At 54.0% G+C, this 19,243-nt stretch overlaps 1 protein-coding gene across 6 annotated transcripts in view; it reads left to right on the plus strand.

Annotated features, from left to right (window-relative positions):
• Positions 1 to 19,243, plus strand: part of EVC2 (EvC ciliary complex subunit 2) — a gene marked incomplete at its 5' end in the record, with an annotated part of 108,001 nt that overhangs the window by 8,961 nt on the left and 79,797 nt on the right. For 3 of the 6 annotated variants that reach the window (XM_081303859.1, XM_081303860.1, XM_081303861.1), the window contains 5 exons: positions 6,850 to 6,904; positions 9,974 to 10,137; positions 10,473 to 10,541; positions 12,565 to 12,751; positions 15,407 to 15,516. In XM_081303859.1, the coding sequence (XP_081159985.1) occupies positions 6,850 to 6,904; positions 9,974 to 10,137; positions 10,473 to 10,541; positions 12,565 to 12,751; positions 15,407 to 15,516 (585 nt within the window). Of the gene's footprint in view, positions 1 to 6,069; positions 6,120 to 6,849; positions 6,905 to 8,724; positions 8,862 to 9,973; positions 10,138 to 10,472; positions 10,542 to 12,564; positions 12,752 to 15,406; positions 15,517 to 19,243 lie in introns of those variants that run through there. The other 3 variants (XM_081303857.1, XM_081303858.1, XM_081303862.1) reach the window with 2 other exon arrangements.

Raw genomic sequence — 19,243 nt, forward strand, 5'->3', positions numbered from 1 at the left:
CAATCACGTGTCAGAATGGCTTCCCACAATCCTGTGTGCACAGAAGTTCATGGTGAAGCCCCAGGTGGGAGGCACTGTGACATATTCCACTGTCTTTGGACCCGTGAAGCCCTGCGTCCCTTGGTTGGAACATTTGCTTCATTGTCTGGGCCCCTCGCCTGTCTCCTTCCTATGGGAGTGTCTTCTGTGGTTTCTTCATCTGATGCTCACCGAGATTGCCTCTCACTCCCCAGTGGTTCTCAAAGTGGGGCCCAGGAACTGCATCTGGGGTCAGAGGAGTCAGAGCAATTTTTATAGTGATACTGAGACATTATGTACATTTCCCACTCATTTCCTTACCAGGGGACAGTGGACTTTTTTGAAAGTGACACAATATGTATATAGGAGAAGATTTAACCCAGAAGCAGAGTTGAGAATTCAGCTTCTTTCATTAATCCAGACTCAGATGAGATTTGCAGAAGCATAAAACACTGCCATCCATACTCTTATTTTGGAGAATGTAGTTATTTTTCATAAGATATGCTGCTTATGTAGATGTGCGATGGGATTATTATTCCTATTTAAAAGGGAATTAGTGTTTTGTTTTTTTTAATGAGGAGTGACCCCAGGGGTGCTCTACTACTGAGCTAAACCCTAAGCCTCCTTTATTATTGAGTTTCACTAAGTTGCCCAGGCTGGCCTCCTGTCTCAGCCTCCCAAGTTGCTGAGATTACAGGTATGTGCCCAGCTTGACACTCGAAAATATTCTAACTCTAATTTGAAATATAGTAAAAATAATTTCTCTGTGCTAAGGAAAAAAAGAAAATATTAATATTAATTAAATATTAATAAATAGATTCTGGTCTGGGGTTGTGGCTCAGCAGTAGAGTGCTCGCCTAGCATGTGCGAGACCCTGGGTTCCATCCTCAGCACCACATAAAAATAAAATAAATATAGTCTGCACAAAGCAAAGTTCTTGGGAGCCCTCCATACTTGTGGAGGGTGTGAAGGTTCCTGAGACTAGCACGTTTGAGAAGCACTGCTGTATGCAAGCCCTACCTGACGCCCAGGGACTTAGGGAAGGACAGATGTACACTTCAGAATGAGGCCCACATCATCACTGTTTGTGCGGGTATTGTGTTTTTGCTCTTCTACTTGAATATCAAACAGCAGTGATCTGGGTTAGCTGTGAGGTTAAGGCGAATGCACTGGGTGTGTCTCAGGTTGGATCAATTAATGGAAAAAGAGAAAAAAATTCCAGCCCGAAACACAAAAACAGCCTAGGCCGGTGGGTGCTGCCACATTGCTGTTACGAGGTACACTGATCTTGGCTTTCTGAGCAGCTCACCAGGCCAGAGAAGCATCCTCAAGTACTTCTTGAGAGCTTGGTCAGGTAAAACGGGGTCTCTGGGGGCTTCTGGGCTCCCCTCCACCTGCAGGCTGCAGCACGGCAGAGCTCGGACCCCTCTATCCTTCGTGGCCACGCACGCCTGGGGTGATCTGTCCACTGACAGCCCCAAATTCTGACCTCCAGGGGTGACTTCCAGGAAGTCCAGCACAGATCCGCCTGCCAGACTCCGTGGAGGCCCAGGGGCATGCCACAGGCCTGCGCACGGCGTGGACTGCCCCTCGCCGCCCTGCTGCTGCTGGGCCACAGCCTCGGCACTGCCCTCGGCCTCCTCACTGGCTCCTCCCCATGTCCATCAGCCAGCAGGTCCCGAGGGTTCCATTTCAGAACGTCGGTGTGGCCTTCACTCTGGATGATGACCCTGTTGGTCCTGGCTGCTGCCCTCGGGGACCATCGGGAGCCTTCCAGCTCGTCCCCCTCCCACCCCTGCCCACCTTCTCCGTTGTCAGCAGAGCAGCGCAGCGCGGCGGGTGTCCCACTGGAAACAGCCTCCTCCTGCCACCCTCACAGGGCAGCCCCCACCGCCCCCTAGTACTCAGCAGAGGCAAGTTCCCAGGTGGCCTGAAAGCCCCTCTATCGCCCGTTGCACTGTGACCTCACCCAGGTCTGTCCTGCCAAGTCACCCTGCTCTGGCACCCTGGCCTCTGCTGCTCCTGACCGCTCCAGGCACACACCCTCAGGAGGGGATCCCCAGCCCTCCCTCACCACGTCCCCCTCTCAGGCTGGGAGCCACTCTGTCCTTCCCCCAGTTTTCTTCCCAGCACCTGATGACTTTCTAATTTCCTCCTCTCCCCTCCCCGTCCATGGATAGCAGGGACGCGCAGCACATTGTTGTTTACACTCCTCCTGCTCCTGAGAGCAGGACGTCTGTGCCTTCTCCGGGGCTGACCCCATTTACTAAGCAGCACATGGTAGTGATCAAGAGCGTCGTTGTGCGGCTTTGATTCTCCCTCGCCTGCTCCAGAGGAAGTAGCGGTGACCAAGACGTCATCTGTCCTCCTTTTTTTTTTAAATTTTTTCTAAACAGATACAACACTTTTTAAAATCTTTATTGTATGTATTCATTTTTATGTGGTGCCGAGGACTGAACCCCGTGCCTCCCCCACGCTAGGCAAGCGCTCTGCCACTGAGCCGTAATCACGGCCCCCATCTGTTCTTGACAAGAGGCTCGGTCCATCTCTAAGCCCCATTTTTTTCTCATTTACAAGACAGCAATTTTTCTGGTTCCTTCTCAGTTTTATTGCAGATGATGGAGAGGTGACACGGTAGTGGCAGTGATGACATAGTTACAGTAGTGCAGTAAGGGAGGGCACAAGTGGTGTGGGGCATTCCCCGGGTGATTGCTGTGTGCTGGGCCACGCTAAGTGCCTTATGTGCATTATCTGACTTAATTCTTTAGGTAGTTCTGATGAAAGGACTCATCTCCATCTTACAGACAAGGAGGCTGTGACCACAGTGGTCCAGGTGCGGGGAGGCTGTCCATCTAGACCTGTGCTCCCCTGGCACTTGCTGTTAGTGGCTGGCTGCACAGGAAAGGGAGGAGTAAACCTGGGCATCAGTGTTCAGGGTTTGTTTGGCATCTGTCCCTTCTTACTGGGCAGTTCCAACTGTCTCCCAGATGGCCAGTGCGTCAGCCACATTTGAAGTGCAGAATGGCCCCCGCGTCTGGAGGCTGCTCAGTGGACAGTTCTGTCATAGCACATTTCCTTGGCTGCAGAAGGCCCTGCTGGAGCTCATGGAAGGCAGAAGGCAGGGAGGGTGTTGGAGAGGAGGCCTCCCAGTCAGCCATCCCCCATCCCCTGCCCACAGAATGCCCACCAGACACTGGCCACGGCATGCCTGCCAGGCACTGACTATGTCCCACAGCTTGCGTGGGAGAATAAGGCAGACCAAGGTGATGCCTGCTCTGGATTCCCAGAGTCGGAGGAGGGTAGCCAGCAGTGCACTGCTGTGTGTGGTGGGCCCTGAGGGCTGAGCGGGCACACGTGTGGGCAGAGTGGATGGAGAGCCATGGGGTGGTCAGGGAAGGTGCTGAGGAGGTAACAGATGCCGCAAGTGGAGTGGAATGAGGGACAGCTGGGAGGGCTCCACATGGTGGGGCTCACGCCCTTCCATAGGGCTGCCCCCAGAGGGGAGCGTCCAGGGCTATAGAGGCCCACAAGGACCAGGCCTGGAACCCACAGCCACACAGGGTGGCTTGCTCTGACTACGAGACAGGACACAGGGAAGGCTCTTCAGGGGACAGAGACAGTAGCCACACAGCCCCTTCTGTGTCCAGTGTGGTCTCAGCTGGCGTGTCCCAGAGTCTTGGTCCAGAGAGTACCACAGGGGCCATCTGTAGCAGTGGAAGAGTGCTCACAGTCCTGGAGGCCGGGGGGTCCCAGGTCAAGCGCTAGCAAGTTCCATGTCCTGTGAGGGTCCAGTCTCTGCCTCCAAGATGGCTGTGTCCTCATGTGTTAGAAGGGGCAGGGCCAAAAGCTCAAGAAGAAGCCTAGCTAGTCCCCTCCACGTGTCTTAGGGGGACTCACCATGTCTGTGAGGGCAGACCCTCGTGGCTTAATTACCTCCTAAACCCCTTAGTACCGTTACCTGGGTGCCCGCTTCATCCTGAGTGTCGGAGGGACACAGCGCTCTCATCCACGGTGCACTCCTTGCCCCCGTAACCCTACGTGTCGACCTGCGAGTCCGAAGTCTCCCAGGAAGCTCACCTGCGTCAACCTGGGTGAGACACAGGCTGGGGGAGAGCAGGGAGCCGAGGCAGAGTCCCCGGCGTCGTGATCCCGGAGGTCCAGTTGGTTAGGAGCTTCTGCAGAACAGCCGTGGAGCAGCGCCAAATAGACGTTCCCTCCCAAACAGGAGAAGTGGGGAAGACGCCGACAGGGGTCCGACCAGACCCCACATCTGTAGGGAAACATGAACGCCCCAGGCTGGAGAATTATCTTGGACTGCGTCCCCTGCCTTCTGGACACAAGGGTGGGGCTTGGCACTGGAGGCCCTGGTGGGCTGGCCTCACTCTGCTGGGTGCACTCAGAGCAGCCCCCACGGGTCGGCTGGGCGCCGGTGACCCTCCAGGCTGGCCTAGGAGGTTTAGCTGTCCTGGGTCTGGGGGCGGCCCTGCACCCACAGTTCACTGCTGCTTGCTCTCATGGGGTCCCTGTGGTGTTTCACCCCACTGACCATTCTCATCCGGGCCCCAAGCCCCTCCAGGGCACCCTGTGAAGTCCAGCTGGGGACAGCCATGCCTCTGTAGCTCCTGCAGTGTCACACCCTGTACAGCTGGTGCCAGGTGGACACCACCAAAGCCTCTGCTTGTGGCCTCCAGAGGATGCGGGGCAGCTCCTCCCTGGGATTCAGGAAACAGGCTTGAGGTGCACATCCTTGATATTCTTCTGCCCCCGAGACCCTGGGATGGGAGAGCAGCCTGGAAGGTCTTGAGGATCCTCAGAATGCAGTCAGGGTCCCTCTTCCGTTGTCCTGATCAACAGCCTGTGGCCTCCTCAGGGCCACAGGGATCTTTCTCCGGGAGCTCCCTTGGCCGCTGCCTTGGGATCCTCTCCGGAACCCTTTTCCGTCTTCACGGCCTGGCCGCCTGAGCGTTTCCCAGATAGCAAGGCCGCTCTTCTTCTGATTATAAATTCTCTTTCATCTGTTGTTTTCTCTCTGGTTTTGCTACAAGCAGTCAAGGTGTGCCCTTGGCCCTGCTGAGGTTCCTTCTGCCAGATGCCCCTGTGCCTTTCCGCGAGCTCTGCCTTCCCCAGAGCATCACAGGACAAGATTCAGGCACGACTTCTGCCACTTTATAACAAGGATGGCTTTTCCCGTGTCCATGTTCATCTAAGATTGCATCAGGTTGGCTTTATTGTCTGTATCCTTACCAACATTCTGGGCACCTGACTCATCGGCAGGGAGTCCCTACTTTCCCTACAGCTCTCCTCCTGCCAAACCTGGCTCACGTCCGGTGTGGGCGAGGGAATGGGCACCCACCGGAGGGATGGGCTGCCTGCAAAATAAAAGCTATGAAGGTAATGTGTCAGGATTAAAGACAAAAGGCAAGGATATTTTTAAAGCAGGAGCGTGACGGGTTGAGTGGACCAGAGGGGTCTGGCTTCTAATAAAGAAGAAGCCTGTACTTGCTTTATTTATCGCGGTACAGATAAAAGTTTCCGTGGGGGAGGAGTCTTGTTTAGGGGCTTGCTGCCCGTGTGCCAGGGGTCTTGCAGTAGACAGGTTATTTGGCATTTGGAGGGCTATGCCCATCTCTGGGAGGCTGTTTAATCCTAAGGCTGTGAGCTAAGATGGGGCCGGCTTGATCCAGGCGACTGGGGAGTTACACCCAGGAGTTCCCGAAAGAGTGGCCTCCCTGCCTTAATGGCTTGAGCAAACCATGGTTTATACACACATGGCCCCCAACACCCGAGTCCCCTCGAGAACACCTGTTACAGTTTAGCCTCCCCATTACCCAGTTCCCAAGCTGCTTCCTAGTATTAGGTATTTACTACGGCAACAGCGCACCCCGGTACCAGTTTCTGTTCATTGCCAATTACCCAGTCTCAGGTGTTTTGTTATAATAGCACGAACAAGTGAAGACACCCACTCCCGTGTGGCCATTGGAACTGGACCTGAGACCAGGCCTGAGTGTCCTGCTCAGCCCTCCTGCTCATGCATCCTCCTTAATTACACAGAAGCCAGCGAGAGCGGATTGTGGGAGCCCAAGTCCAGAGCAGCTGCTGGGGTGACAGCCAGTCTCCACCACCGTGCCCATGAGGCCTGGAGGGAGTCCCCTATTTACCCCGAGTCTGGGGAGATCACTTTAAAATGAGGCTAATACTCCACGGTTCTTTTGAGCTCTTGTACCGCAGGCTTGGAGAGCTAGCACTGGACCTGGCACGCTGAAGGGGCCCCATCCAGGGCAGCCCTTAGGAGCATACAAGAGAGGGCTCTGGCCTTTCCAGAGTCCAGAGTTCACAAAGTGGAGTGGAAGGGTTTGGTTGGGTGCCGTTTGTATACGATTTCATCAATCTGAGGCTAGGCAAGCTGGGGGGGAAGCTTTGAGATCACCCCTTTTCAGAGAGGGAGCAGGGCTCAGAGAAGCTGAGACTTGGCCCAGGACACCCAGTGAGTAAAAGCTTCTAACTAGAACCCAGTTCCAACTCCCCATCCGGTGTTTCACTGCCACCCCAGCAGCTTGTGGGTTCTTGGGAATCACGATGCCTGGGGCTTGCCCAGGCCCCCGCCCGTGGAAGCAGACCTGGGATTCCAACACAGATCTGTCTGTGACATTTCATCCACATTGTGCTGTGCCCTAGACAGCTCCCAGAAGTGCAGTGTGTCTGGGCAGGTGCTTCCAGACTTGGAAGAGAGGTGCCGCTCATCTCCAGGGAGCTGTTCAGGAAAGTGACTGTGGCCCGCTCCCTAGGAGTGTGTTCCTCAGCTCACAACTCTGGACCTGTCGTGTGTTTTAGGGCCTGTTCTGTAGGACGTGGCTGCACGTGGAGGGCTCTCATCTGAAGACAGCAGGTGAGTTTTGCTTTGGGTGGTTTCTCATTGTTTTGACCCTGAGTGGTGGCACCCAGAGCCCACCCTCACCTGTGTCACCTTGTGGGTCCTCGAGGTGTCCCCCCACCTGGGCAGACAGGTTGTTCCCTGAACTCACAAAACAAAACACGGAGAGCATGCCTGAGCGGTAGGGCTGTCTGGATGCCGGGCTGTCTGGACGCCGCCTGCAGGAGCCTGCTGAGGGAAACAGCATGCTGAGTGCCAGGCTCTTGGTGACCTGTGCTGCTGTGACAGCTTCAGAAGCTGCTCGTCCCTGTTAAACAACAATGTTCTCTGGAGGCCAGGAGCCACACTCCGTTCCCCGGGCTGAAGTGGAGGGTGGACAGGGCCGCTCCCTGGGGGGATCTGGGCAGGGTCCACCTCTGGTGGCACCTGCAGCTCACTCCTGGAGTTCTTCAGATCGAGGCCCTTCCCACCTCTTCAAAGCCAGCTGGGTGGCCACGTCACCCCTCTCCCCTCAAGTCTCCCCTGGGCTCTTTCTTAGGACCCCTGGGTTGACATTCAGTGCCCACCTGGATGACCCAGCTCTCGCCCCTTCACAGGGCCCTCAGTGTAGTCCCTCTGTGCAGTCCCTGCTACCTGAGATTAGGACCCGAGTATCGTTGGGGCCATTATTCTGTCCGTCACACCTCTGCCCGCAAGAGGAAATTGATCTTCCTGTAACTGAACCTCGCCCCCGGGACCAGGTCCCTGTGGGACCCAGGTGCTGCCCAGCTGCTGTCCTCTGGAGGGCATCCTCCTCCGAGCAGCCTTTCCAGGTGGTGGCAGTCCTGGGATCCAAGCCCTGTGGCTGGCCCTTGCAGAGTGAAGAGCTTCCCTCCACTGGTCCTCGTATAAATTCAGGGAAACCAGTGGGCTCAGTTTGTCATGTGTGTCCCAGAACCTGTCACTGAGGCCAGGTTGGAGTTCTCTGGACTCTTTGCCTAACTGTGGCATCCTGGGACCCAGATAGGCTGGGATGCAGGTGGGCCCCCGGTCCGTAGACCCAGCAGGATTCCCACTGACTAGAGAGGGGCCTTCCTGAGGGGGTGCTCCCGAGGACCGGGAGGAGCCAGTGGGACACAAACAGGTGCCCAGAGATGAGTCCTGAGACTCACGTAGGTCTTTTACGTCCAGTATAAGATTTTACGTCCGTTGCCCTGAGCCCACTTGATTCCCCAGACCTTTCTGACCAGCTCAGCGGCCGGACTGGGAAAGAGCCCGGTTGTTTTGTGGCCAGGGCTGTCAGGTCCCAGTGCCAGCTTCTCAGTGTGAAGAGTTGTGCAGTGGGGACCCTGATCCTCACTTTTGGCAGCTTCACGAACCAAATCCACCAGACATTGTCCAAGGAAAAAGAGACCTTAATTTTATCTAGGGCCCATCCCACATCTTTTTTTTTTCAATTTAAACATTTTTCCCTACCTATATTTTGAAATTCTGTAGGTTTAAAATGCACTATTAAAGACCTTGCTGTCGACCCAGTGAGAATGACCCAAAATGGGTGCGTCTGCAGGCACCCTGCAGTTGTGTTTGGACAGAGATGGATGTTCAAGGAAGCACAGCTGCACAGTCTGGGTCATCGTGAAAGTACAGATTCCTGCCAGGCGTGGTGGGCACTCCTGTAGTGCCCGCTACTTGGGAGGCTGAGGCAGGAGGATCACTTGCGTCAGCCTGGGCAGCACAGTGAGACTTGTCTCCACACTGCCTAGTCAGTCAGTCTGTCTGTCTTTCTACCTGCCCATCTAGTTAAATTTCTAACTTCAAGCATGTGACCTGTGGTGGCTCATTGGCTCCCAAGGCACCCTGCCCCATGGGTGTCTTAACCACATCCCAGGTGAGAAGGACCAAGCTCAGAGAACTCTGCTCCCCTGGCCAGAGTCCCACAGCCCACTAGCAGCCAAGCAGCACCTGCTCAGCAGGACTCCTGAACCCAGCGCGGGTGATTAAAGAGTCATTTCTATACACACAATGCTCATAAACTTTCAAAATATTTCAATGTAGAGCAGATTCTCGAGGGAGTCATCTTGTGTTGGTTGGCTCAGCCAGTGCTTGTGTCCAGCCTGTGCCTGTCCTCCTTATGATGGCCACCAGAGCTTGTGCTGCAGTAGGTGGAGGCTCGGGGGGTCCACTGAGGCAGGAGTTACTCTGTCTTCTTGAGAGTTAACATCTTGGTCTATTTTTGCATTGCTGCAATCAAGTGCCTGAGGTTGGGTACTTGGATCAAGAAGTTTATTTAGCTCACGGTTTTGGAGGCTCAAAGTCCAAAAGGGGACAGCTCATCTGGTGGGCCTCTGGTGAGGACTTTTAGGCTACACAGTACAGCTGATGTGATGGCCTGGCAGGGGTGTGTCTGACGAAGTTTTATAGGAAAACAGAAAGCAAGAGACCAGAGGGGCTGGGCTCCCTTTATAAGGAGTGACTGGCTCTGGCAGAAGTAATCCACTCCCGGGAGACCTCACCTGCTCCTGGAGATCAGCACTGGTCCCTTCTGAGGAGGTCATGACCCGGTCGCCCCCACCTCAGCCTCACCTTTTAAAGGTCCCACCACCTTTCAGTGCTGGGGGCCATGTTTCTAGCACATGAGCCTTTGGGGGCAAACCACAGTGACCATAGCAGTTAAGGAAACAGGCACAGAGAGGCTAGGTGACTTGCCCAAGGGCTCACAGCTGAAGAGTGGCAGAGCCAGGACTGGAACCCAGGACTATCTCATCCCATGGTGAGAATCACCCAGGGAGTGTCCATAGTCCAGTGGTTCTGATTTGTGGCCAGGGCCCAGGAATGTACACTGCTGCACAGGGCCCAGGTAAGGAGACCATGCTCAGAAACACCCCTCCCAAGCCCTCGGCTTCCCGTGATCCTGCCCCGCTTTTCTGGCAAAGAGCGTGAGTCATCCATCCATCCCCTCTTCCATCCACTCACTCATGAGCACAGCCCCTCACCCAGGGTCCCTTTCCGAGTGCCCTCCTCACACCGTGAGGTCCGTCTCAGAGTCTAACTGCTGTCTTTACTGCCTTTCGCTCCCGTCCTGCTGCACTTGGCTGTCTTGCATAGAAGTCCCACTTGGAATGAAACCCAACAGGAACACCAACGTCCCCAGCCCAGTCCTGACCTCGGCAGCCTCCCCAGGGCTGTGGACTCATTCCTTATTTGCCTTCGCACCTTCCTGGCCCAAGAGGAACCTCTTTAAAAGAGAGTCTGCTGTAACGCCCCACCTGGTGAGTAACGAGGCAGCACCTCCTCACGAATGTCAGCGGGTGGAAGGACCCTTCTGAGCTGACTGTCACAGGCTTTTGTTCCTCCAGCAAAGTGCTCCCTCTCTCCCTCAAAATGTGACCGTCACTGGGACAGCCCAGTTACCTCTCCCGGTGCTCTTCCTGTGCACGACAGAGGATTCACACCAGGGGGAGGTTTGCACCTGCTCCCTGGGTGGCTGCAGCTGCTGAAGTAATCCCTCTATCCTCCTTTAAAAAGTCTACCATCGCGTGCTTTTATTAAATTGTGTAGCGTGGAATAGTCTTCACTTTCAAATAATTTCTTTCTTTTATTTTAGTATGGAGATATTTCAAGACAAGTTCAAGGGACTTCAGAGAATGGAGTAATTTTTCAGAAATGTGCGCTGGTGAGTCTCCACGAGTCACTTATGCTTGAACTGGACTTTTCCCAGGTCACTTGGTAGAGTCAGCCCACGGGCTGTAAATCGTGGGCTTTTCCGCTCTTGTCTGGACCCACGGTGATGCTGTAGACAGCAGGGGTTTGATCCCTAGATGGCAGTGCTGAGACTGAGGGTGGGTGGGAACACTTAAATTTTTGTTTATAAAAATAACAGTGATCAGGGCTGGAGCTGGGGCTCAGTGGAAGCGCACCTGGCTGGCATGTGAGAGGCACTGGGTTCGATTCTCAGCACCACATATAAATAAATAAAATAAAGGTCTGTCAAGAACTAAAAAAAAAATAACAGTGATCATTTAGAATAGGGAAGAAAGGGTTATATATTTATATTCAGATTACAAAAATATGGTTCTTTTTTTAAATTTTTTTTATTGGTTGTTCACAACTTTACAAAGCTCTTGACATATCATATTTCATACATTAGATTGAAGTGGATTATGAACTCCCAATTTTACCCCAAATGCAGATTGCAGAATCACGTCGGTTACACATCCACAATTTTACATAATGCCCTATTAGTAACTGTTGTATTCTGCTACCTTTCCTATCCCCTACTATCCTCCCTCCCACAAAAACATGGTTCTTGATAGTTTCAAAAATTTGCTTACTGTTTTAGGTCTTCCATCTTACTAACCCCAGGAGACAGTTTTACACCAGCCTGAGTTGGGCCCCAGGAGCACCCTCAGCTCAGGGATTGCTGAAGGGCTCAGAAGGCAGTGGAGCCCTGCTGCTCCCAGATGTGGTGTATTGCAGAGAAAGCAATGAGGCGAATGGGGAGCCCTGGAAGACCAGGCAGGTGCTTCTGGTGTCCTTGTGCGGTGTTGTGGCCCGGTCACCCGGTCCTCCCAGCACCGTGTGTGCCAACATCTACAGAGTCTGGCCAAGAGCGAGGCTCACTGGAGACCAGCTTCCAGAGTTTTCCTCAGGGCTCAGTCAGGCATGGGCCCCTGCAAGACTGACCTCTATGCTCAGTCCTCTGCCCCCTGGAGGCCACACTGCCACTGTGTGGCCCATGGCACCCACGACGGATCACATTGTTGACCTCGATGAGCAGGTGTGGTCCCAGGCCCCAGGTGTAAAACCTCCTTATCAGGCAGGATATTCCAGGAGCCTGAGAGGTTATCTCCCTCAAGCAGGTCAAAGGCGAGCCCTCTGGAACGTGCAGGGTTTGGACAGCCCAGGCCTGCGGGGCCCCTGCTCACTGCACTGCCCTCACGGGGCCCTCAGCCACCTGGCTGACCTTCCTGGGTGCAATCAGTGCAGTGTGTTCTCACATTTCTTCTGGAGATGTTTTCTAACATGCACAGGTGGTTGTGTGTGTGTGTGTGTGTGTGTGTGTGAGCCTGTGTGCATGCAGGTACACATTCGTGGTGGAATACTATACACACGTTTTTGAACCTTGTTTGTCACTCAGCTCGGGACATACATTGCTTCCTTCTCTTTAGCTCCTGTATCTATTTCAGCAGGGCTGGGCAGAGGGGGTGCAGGGTGGTGGGAGATGAGGCTGGAGGGCAGCAGGGCACGGTTGTCCAGTCCACCAGCCACATGGGCCATGGACACATCTACAGCAGGCAGAACGTGGTTGGAGAAGACTGACCAGGATGCAGGTGACCAGCTCAGATCTTTCCTGGGGGACCAAATAGCCATTCTGCCTGGGCTCTGAGCTGGGGCTGCATCTTTAGCATAACTCAGTACAAAGAGCTGTCACTTGCTCTTTTGAGTCCCTCTCCCCAGCCTGACCTTGGGGTAGTTTTCCTTCCAGGACACTTAGCAGGATGATTTCACTGCACCTCAGGGTCCCAACTTCTTTGCAGTTGTCTCTGGGCCACAGCTTGACAGTGTGGGTCAACACCCTCTGGGGCTTGGAAACCAGAGGAGCCTGGTAAATCCTCAGGACCCCCGTGAGACCTGACGTGCAGAGGTCAGGCTGGTCCTGCAGCCATGGGCCCTCCCTTCCTCTCCTCCTGTCCCAGGTGTCAGGGCAGAGCGAACCACAGATGGTGCTCATTCACCTGTTCGTGAACAACACCAAGACGCCCTCGTCAGCCAACCTCTCAGAACTGCTCGTGCTGGATGACATCACAGGCCTCACCCTCAGGGAGTCGGTCGGGAACAAGACCCAGGATGGATTCCAGGCTTTCAGAAAGAAGTTTCTGCAAGGTGATGGCAGAATCCTGTGTTGTTTTAAAAAAAAATACAAATTCAATTTTAATTGTGAAAAATTTCAGCCAGACATGTTCTGAGTGATGGAGTCCAATGACTCTGGTGCCCCCATCACCTGATGACCAAAATTGCCATCACTCAGAAAGGCAGAGAGTTTGTGTGTGCTGGGCAAGGTGGGAGGATGTTGTCATTGGCCTTGGAAGCACATTCATGAGATGTCCAGGTTGCTCCAGCGGGTTCACGGTGTTTGGGCATGTTCCCCTGGGACGCTGCTGAATGGCTGTTTTGCTTGGGGTGCTGCCGTCTGGGCTGGCTGTCAGGGGCTTGTTTCTGAGGGAGCTGGCATTGATTGATGAAGCAGGTTCTTTTTTCTGGTACCAGAGATTGAACTCAGGGGCACTCAACCACTGAGCCACATCCCCAGCCCTTTTTGTATTTTACTTAGAGACAGGGTCTCACTGAGTTGCTTAGCGCCTCGCTCTTGCTGAGGCTGACTTTGAACTTGCAATCCTCCTGCCTCAGCCTCTGAGCTGCAGGGATTACAGGCATGCACCACCGTGCCCAGTTCTTTTTTTGTAAAATATTTTTTTTTAGTTGTCAATGGGCCTTTATTTATTTATATGCAGTGCTGAGAATCGAACCCAGTGCCTCAAACATGCAAGGCAAGCACTCTACCATTGAGCTACAACCCCAGCCCACCCAGAATCTTTCTTAATACAGTCTTGTTGACAGCATCTACTAGTGGAGCTGATTCAGAAGTTGTGACCTCTTTGCTGGCTCTGGTTTCAGTGATGTCCTAAAAGTGACCCCTAGGGTTTTCCATCCTTCAAAGATATAAAAACAAATCCCCCAGTTCTTAAGCTCCTGTTCAGAGAATGGCGCATGGGGCCGCGAGCAGAGCACAGACAGCCCTGGGTTTGCTTCACTGAGCCAGGCATTGTCCTGAGATCCTCACATTTCCCAAGCCTCCTTGTGGACTGAGTGGAGGAGATCCTGTGGCTTGGACTCTGCCTGTAAGGGGAAGGTGCGGGCTCCTGCAGAGCCCTCCCCAGCCCACCGCACCTCCGGCCCTGTCTTCCGTTTCCCCTTGTCTTTCCTCATCCACGCTCTGCCAGACAAACCTGCCACCGACTCCAGCTCCCACACTGCCCAGGCTTCCCACCTGAGAGCTCTCCTGTTCTGACTCTGAATGCACACATCTCCTCTATCCTTTGGGGCTTGGTCCTGGAGTGACCTTTTCCAGGAAGTATGACCTGATCCCCTACTCCAAAGCCATCCTCCTGCCCCCAGACCCTGCAGGGACCCACCTGTCCCTCCCTTCACTGCTGGGAGCCCTGGCCACTGCAAGCGCTTTCCTCACCTGAGCTCATCTCACTCTGCTCTGGGGATGCCTCCTGCCCATCTCCTCATCCTTGCACTGAGCAGGACAGGAGATCAAGGTCATGGTGAGGATGAGGAAGCTAATCCCTGAAAAACTCCAGGATGGCCGGGCCGTGGGATGCGCCTGGTGTTGGTGGGCATCTCATTGCTGTTTTGTTCTTGTTAGGTTCTTCTTGTGGCTCTGAAGCCCATGTCCAGACTCTGCCCAGCACCTTGCATTCCCTCCGGTCAGCATGTTGATAGCGCTTACTGTGAAGTCCGCTGTGCCAGGGGAGGTGGCACTGATTTTCAACTTAGGGGACAGGCAACTTTGTTTTTCTCAAAGAATAATTAGATGACGATAAAATCAAATGACCAGCAGACTTGAGTCCTCTGATACTCTGACCTAATGACGATGATGATGAGTAGTGGTAGTATGTGCTGTTTTTCTTTTATGAAAGCCAGCATCATTTAGGGACAAGACAGTGTCCACTCATCATTCCTACACAGATCAGTCTCAGTTTCTCCTCGACGTTGCAGAAAATAACCTGTTCCCTAGCCACCGGCCTGGGGGGACTTGGGGATGAGCCAGGCCAAGGTCTGGAGTGCATGGAGAGTGTGACCTGGCTGTGCCAAGTGGGGTCAGGCCAGGACGGCCATTTTTGGACAAAGTTCGTAGTGGTCTTCTCCCTTTATCACCTGTCTTCAGAGTCTTGGCTTCATCCTTATGTTAAAGTAAAATGAACCTGTTGAAGATTTTGAAAACAACAAAAGCCCGAGGTTCCTAGGATCAGTGCTCATTTCCTCCTTTTTTACACTGTTTTGAGGTCGCCAGGAACTGGGAAGTAAGCACGCTGTGTTAGGGCCAAGCTCCAGTCCTGTTGGGGATGAAGGCGAAGTCGGAGGGTAGACTTAGGTGGGAAGAGTGCCCCTCGGTGTGGAGGAGCCCGGGTCCCTCCTGAGGGCAGAAGGCTGCCTCCAGTGGGTGGGGACTGCACTCCCACGCTCACGGGAAAGATGAGGTGCAGCACGAGGGAGAAAGGGGTGCCGACCGGCTCATGGCTCGGAGTCCAGGAGCAAGTGAGGCTAGCCATGCCCACGACCACTCCCAGACCGCCCCACCCCGGGTGCGTGGAGCCCACAGACCCAGTTGCTGCCCGCTGAGCACGACAGTGCATTGTGGGGGGGGCGCCTGCGAAGGGCGTGGCCGGCTGTGGGCGTGGCCTGGTGGGCGTGGCCGCCTAGGGGGCGTGGCCGGCGCCTCCCTGATGCCGGGTTTCTCTCTCCTCGCAGTTGGAGACTCCTACTGGGTGACCTACACGGCCTCGCTGGACTCGGAAGCTGTGGGGACCGGAGAGAGGCTGACCCTTCCTGCCCAGCTCACCTTTCAGAGCTCCTCACCGGTATCTCCTCTGTTACTTGGCTTTCTGTCTTGTCACTGGTGGGAGCTTTTAGGAACGTTGACTCGGAGGGCACCGATCAGTAGTGCCTGCCTGCCTGCTCTCAGTGGCACCTCACCCAGGGCAGTGGTTTCTGGTCAGAGACCTCCTGTCACTTGGGGCAGTCACCTAGTGCCTCACCCAGGGTCACCCTCAGGGTGTGCCATCAGTGGTATGCAGCTTGAACTGCTCTTGACTCTTCACATGGTGGGCACTTCCCCAGTGGGTGCCCTCATTGTGAGTCTGCCAGAACCCAGCACACTAACCGGGTGGCTTCCAGAGAAAAGCAACACGTTGATGCGGGTCCTGGAGGCCACCAGCTTGAGAACAGGGGCTGGTGGGTGGCTCCTCCTGAGGCCTCGCTTCCAGGTTGCAGAGGGCTTCCTCCCTGTGTCCTCACATGGTGGTTGTCCTTCTGTGTATGTCTGTCCTGATCTCCTCCTCTTAGGAGGATACCAGGCCACCCTAAAGGTGGCCCACAGTCCACCTGAATGACTTCATTTTACTTTGAAGCCCCTATCACATTCTGAGTCACCTCCTGAGGCACTAAGGCTTGGGACCTCTGCATCTGAATTTTCAGGGCATGATTCAGCCCATAACACCATTATCCTTGGTCTCTCCTTTGCTCACTTCCCATTTTGTGGATCCACTTGTGCAGTGAACACCCTGGTTGGAGGTCCTGGGCAACACTGTGCACCCTGGTATAAGATGGAGGAGGCATAGCTTTGCTCTCAGGGAGCTTGGGATGCTTTGGCTCCTTCTGCCATTTTATTGTGATTTTAGTCCCTGGACATAGATGTGGAAATGTGCTTTAGAGTGCTATTGTGACGGCCCCAGGTCACGTGATAGAAGGGGGGGCTGCAGCCACTGGTAACTTCCGGGAGTTCCTTCATCCCTGAGGCCATAGAGCCTGGGCAGCATTTCTGCTGCAACAGGAAAATGAAAAAAAAAAAAGCTGCAGGTAAAATTGGACAAGATGAAAGATGCTGGAGGATAAAGACCAGAAGCGAGAAAACCGTGAGGCTGTCGGAACAGATCCATCCGTCAGGAAGTAATTAGGTACAAAGTCAAAAAATAGGACACAGAGAGATAAGAAATAAGGCTCAGACGGCCCAGAAGGAATGCCATCAACAATTTCAGAGGACAGGAACAAGTCAGCTAACATAAAAATTTAAGACAAAAGAGTCAGACACTCAAAATAAAATGACACTGGACTCTTCCATGTCCTCTGGCAGGAAAATCAGGACCTCGAGCCAGGGCCGCAGTGTAGCCTGAGGCTTCCAGTGCACCTGTCACGGGCTGGGGTGGCAGAGGTGCGGGTACTGAGCCTGAGTGACTGTCCCTGCCCTGCCACACCCTGCTGTGCTCCTGTCTGTCCTGCTTGTCCTTGTCTATGATGTTCACTCTGCCCCTTGTCTCCTGCTTCTACTAGCATGTCAGCTCTATGAGCCCAGGGACTCCTCTGTCCTCATCTTAGCTGTGTCCAGTGCCAGAAAGAACCCTACACAGAGCAGGAGAATGAACAGATCAATGAGCTAATGAATCTTGGGCATTTTTTTTAACTTCCCTGAGCCTCAGGTTTTTCATCTGTAGGAGGAAATCATTGTATCAATGTCTGCAGTCTTTGTATGCGTGTGTGCGTGTGCGTGTGCGTGTGTGTGTGTGTGTGCGCGCGCGTGTGTGTTGGGTTGCAGTTTCCTCCCTTTCTGAGCCTTTAAGGCACTCGAGGCAGTTCTGTGGACAGAGTCAGGGCAGAAAGCACACTTACCTCCCGGCAGAAGATTCCAGAGTTCCAAGCTTCTTGAGCTGAGTTCCAGGCTCCCTCCTGCTGCTGTCTTGAGCTCTTAGCCTCAGACCTGCCCTGGAAGTGCAGTGTAGAAGGTGCTTGGTCAGTGTTTGTTGAGTGAATAGTGCTGGAAGTTGGCAAGGTCCTCGTCCCTTGTTCTCAGCTTGTTCCACTGGGTGGACTTGAGAGTCTGGGTGACTCCTGGGCTTTCCTAAAGGCTATGGAGAGTCAGTGTGTCTTTGGGACTGAAAATGATCAGACCCTGAGTCTGAGTGAGACTTATGTGAGCTCCACATGAGGGTCACTCTGCCTGTCCAGCACCACCTCCGGTGCCTCGGGGCTGCAGCCACTGTGCCAGCTGCGTGCTCACCCATACTCAGACACTCAGTGGGACTTCACCAGGCTTCAGTTTCTTCATCTGAAAGATGAGAGCAGTGGGAAGATTCCCCAAGTCTCATCTAGTTCTGCCACTTTAGAATCACCTGGGAGCAACAGAGGAGAGAAGGAAAATAATCTCCACTTCCTGAGAGCCTGCTGGGTGCCAGGCATGTGTGACCCTCAGAGCAAGGGGAGAAGCGTCAGAAATGCTTTGTCAAACGTACACACTTGCACACGGGTGCATACACACACACACACAAACACACACACACACCCCAAATCCAAGTGGGTTAGGTCACTGATCCTAGACGAAGGCAGATCAGGAAGGAGAAAGTTAGGTCAGTGTGTCATGTACACTTCATGGCCACTTTGTAAAACCATCGCTGCAGTCCCCTGGCCCATGTCTTTTGACTTGTGCTAAGGTTCAAAACATCTTTCCCAGCCTTGAGTTTACACAGTAAGCCAGGGGTTAGGGTCTGAATCCGAGCTCCACGGCACAGGGACACTCCTGTTTGCCTAGGCCTGCGTGTCAGGGAGCACAGGAGGCAGGGGTGCTGTGGGGGATGAGAGCAGGGCAGAAAGCCTCCAGGTGTGGCCTTCCAAATTTAGCCTTAGCTGTCCAGCTCAGGGGACCTGAAACCCACAGAGCATCATAAATACGCCAGAGCAGCGGCTGCTCAAGCAGAAAGGGCAGGGCGATCGCCCTCTAGTTGTCACTTTTTTAAAGACTCATATTTAAATTTGTTTCTAAGCCCCTAGAAAATGAGCCGTCGTAGTTGGTTTCTTTCAAAGCCTCTGACAGGTTGCCTGCTGCCCGAGCTGGACCTGGCATGCTGCGTGCCTCCTGGGCTATTGTCACAGTGGGGGCCCACGGGCGAGGGGGTTTTCTGCCTTGGAGCACAGGTCAGGTTAGAGACAGTGTCCCTGATGACCGCTGCACAGTGTGCATGGCTCACGGAACTTCAAGCTCCAGGCCCAACGTGACGTGCCGGGATTCCACAGGGGAGCACTGCTCATCCCCAAACCCCAAATCCAAAATGCTGACAAACTGGTTGAGCACCCACATGACACCGCAAATGCGAATTCCATACCTGACCTCAGGGCACGGGTTCTGGTCAAAATGCATTGCACTTTGTGTTGTATAAAGTTCCTCTCCGGTGTGTGCGGAAGGCTTCTGCGGAACTTAACTGAAGTTTGTATTTAGTCCTGGGTCTCAGCCCCAAGAGGGTTCTTCATGAACATGCAGATATTCCTAATATGAAAACACTCTGAAATACTTCTCACTCAAGCACTTCGGATCGGGGACGCTCCCCCTGTCTTCCCACCACCGCTCTCTCCACTCCCCCCACCTCCCCACTGAGCCTGGCTGGGCTGTGTGTCGCCCCTGCTGGTCATGGAGCTGTGCTCCAGCCTGTGCCCTTCCAGCTGTGGGAAGTCCTGCCTCCACCCCTCAGTCCTGTCCCGTGGTGGGTTTTTTTGGGCACCCCACAGCTGCAGAGGGTGTGGGAACACTCACCCTTCATGTGT

This window comes from Spermophilus citellus (assembly GCF_964194105.1).
Source record: "Spermophilus citellus genome assembly, chromosome: 8".
NCBI classification, from domain to species: Eukaryota; Metazoa; Chordata; class Mammalia; order Rodentia; family Sciuridae; genus Spermophilus; species Spermophilus citellus.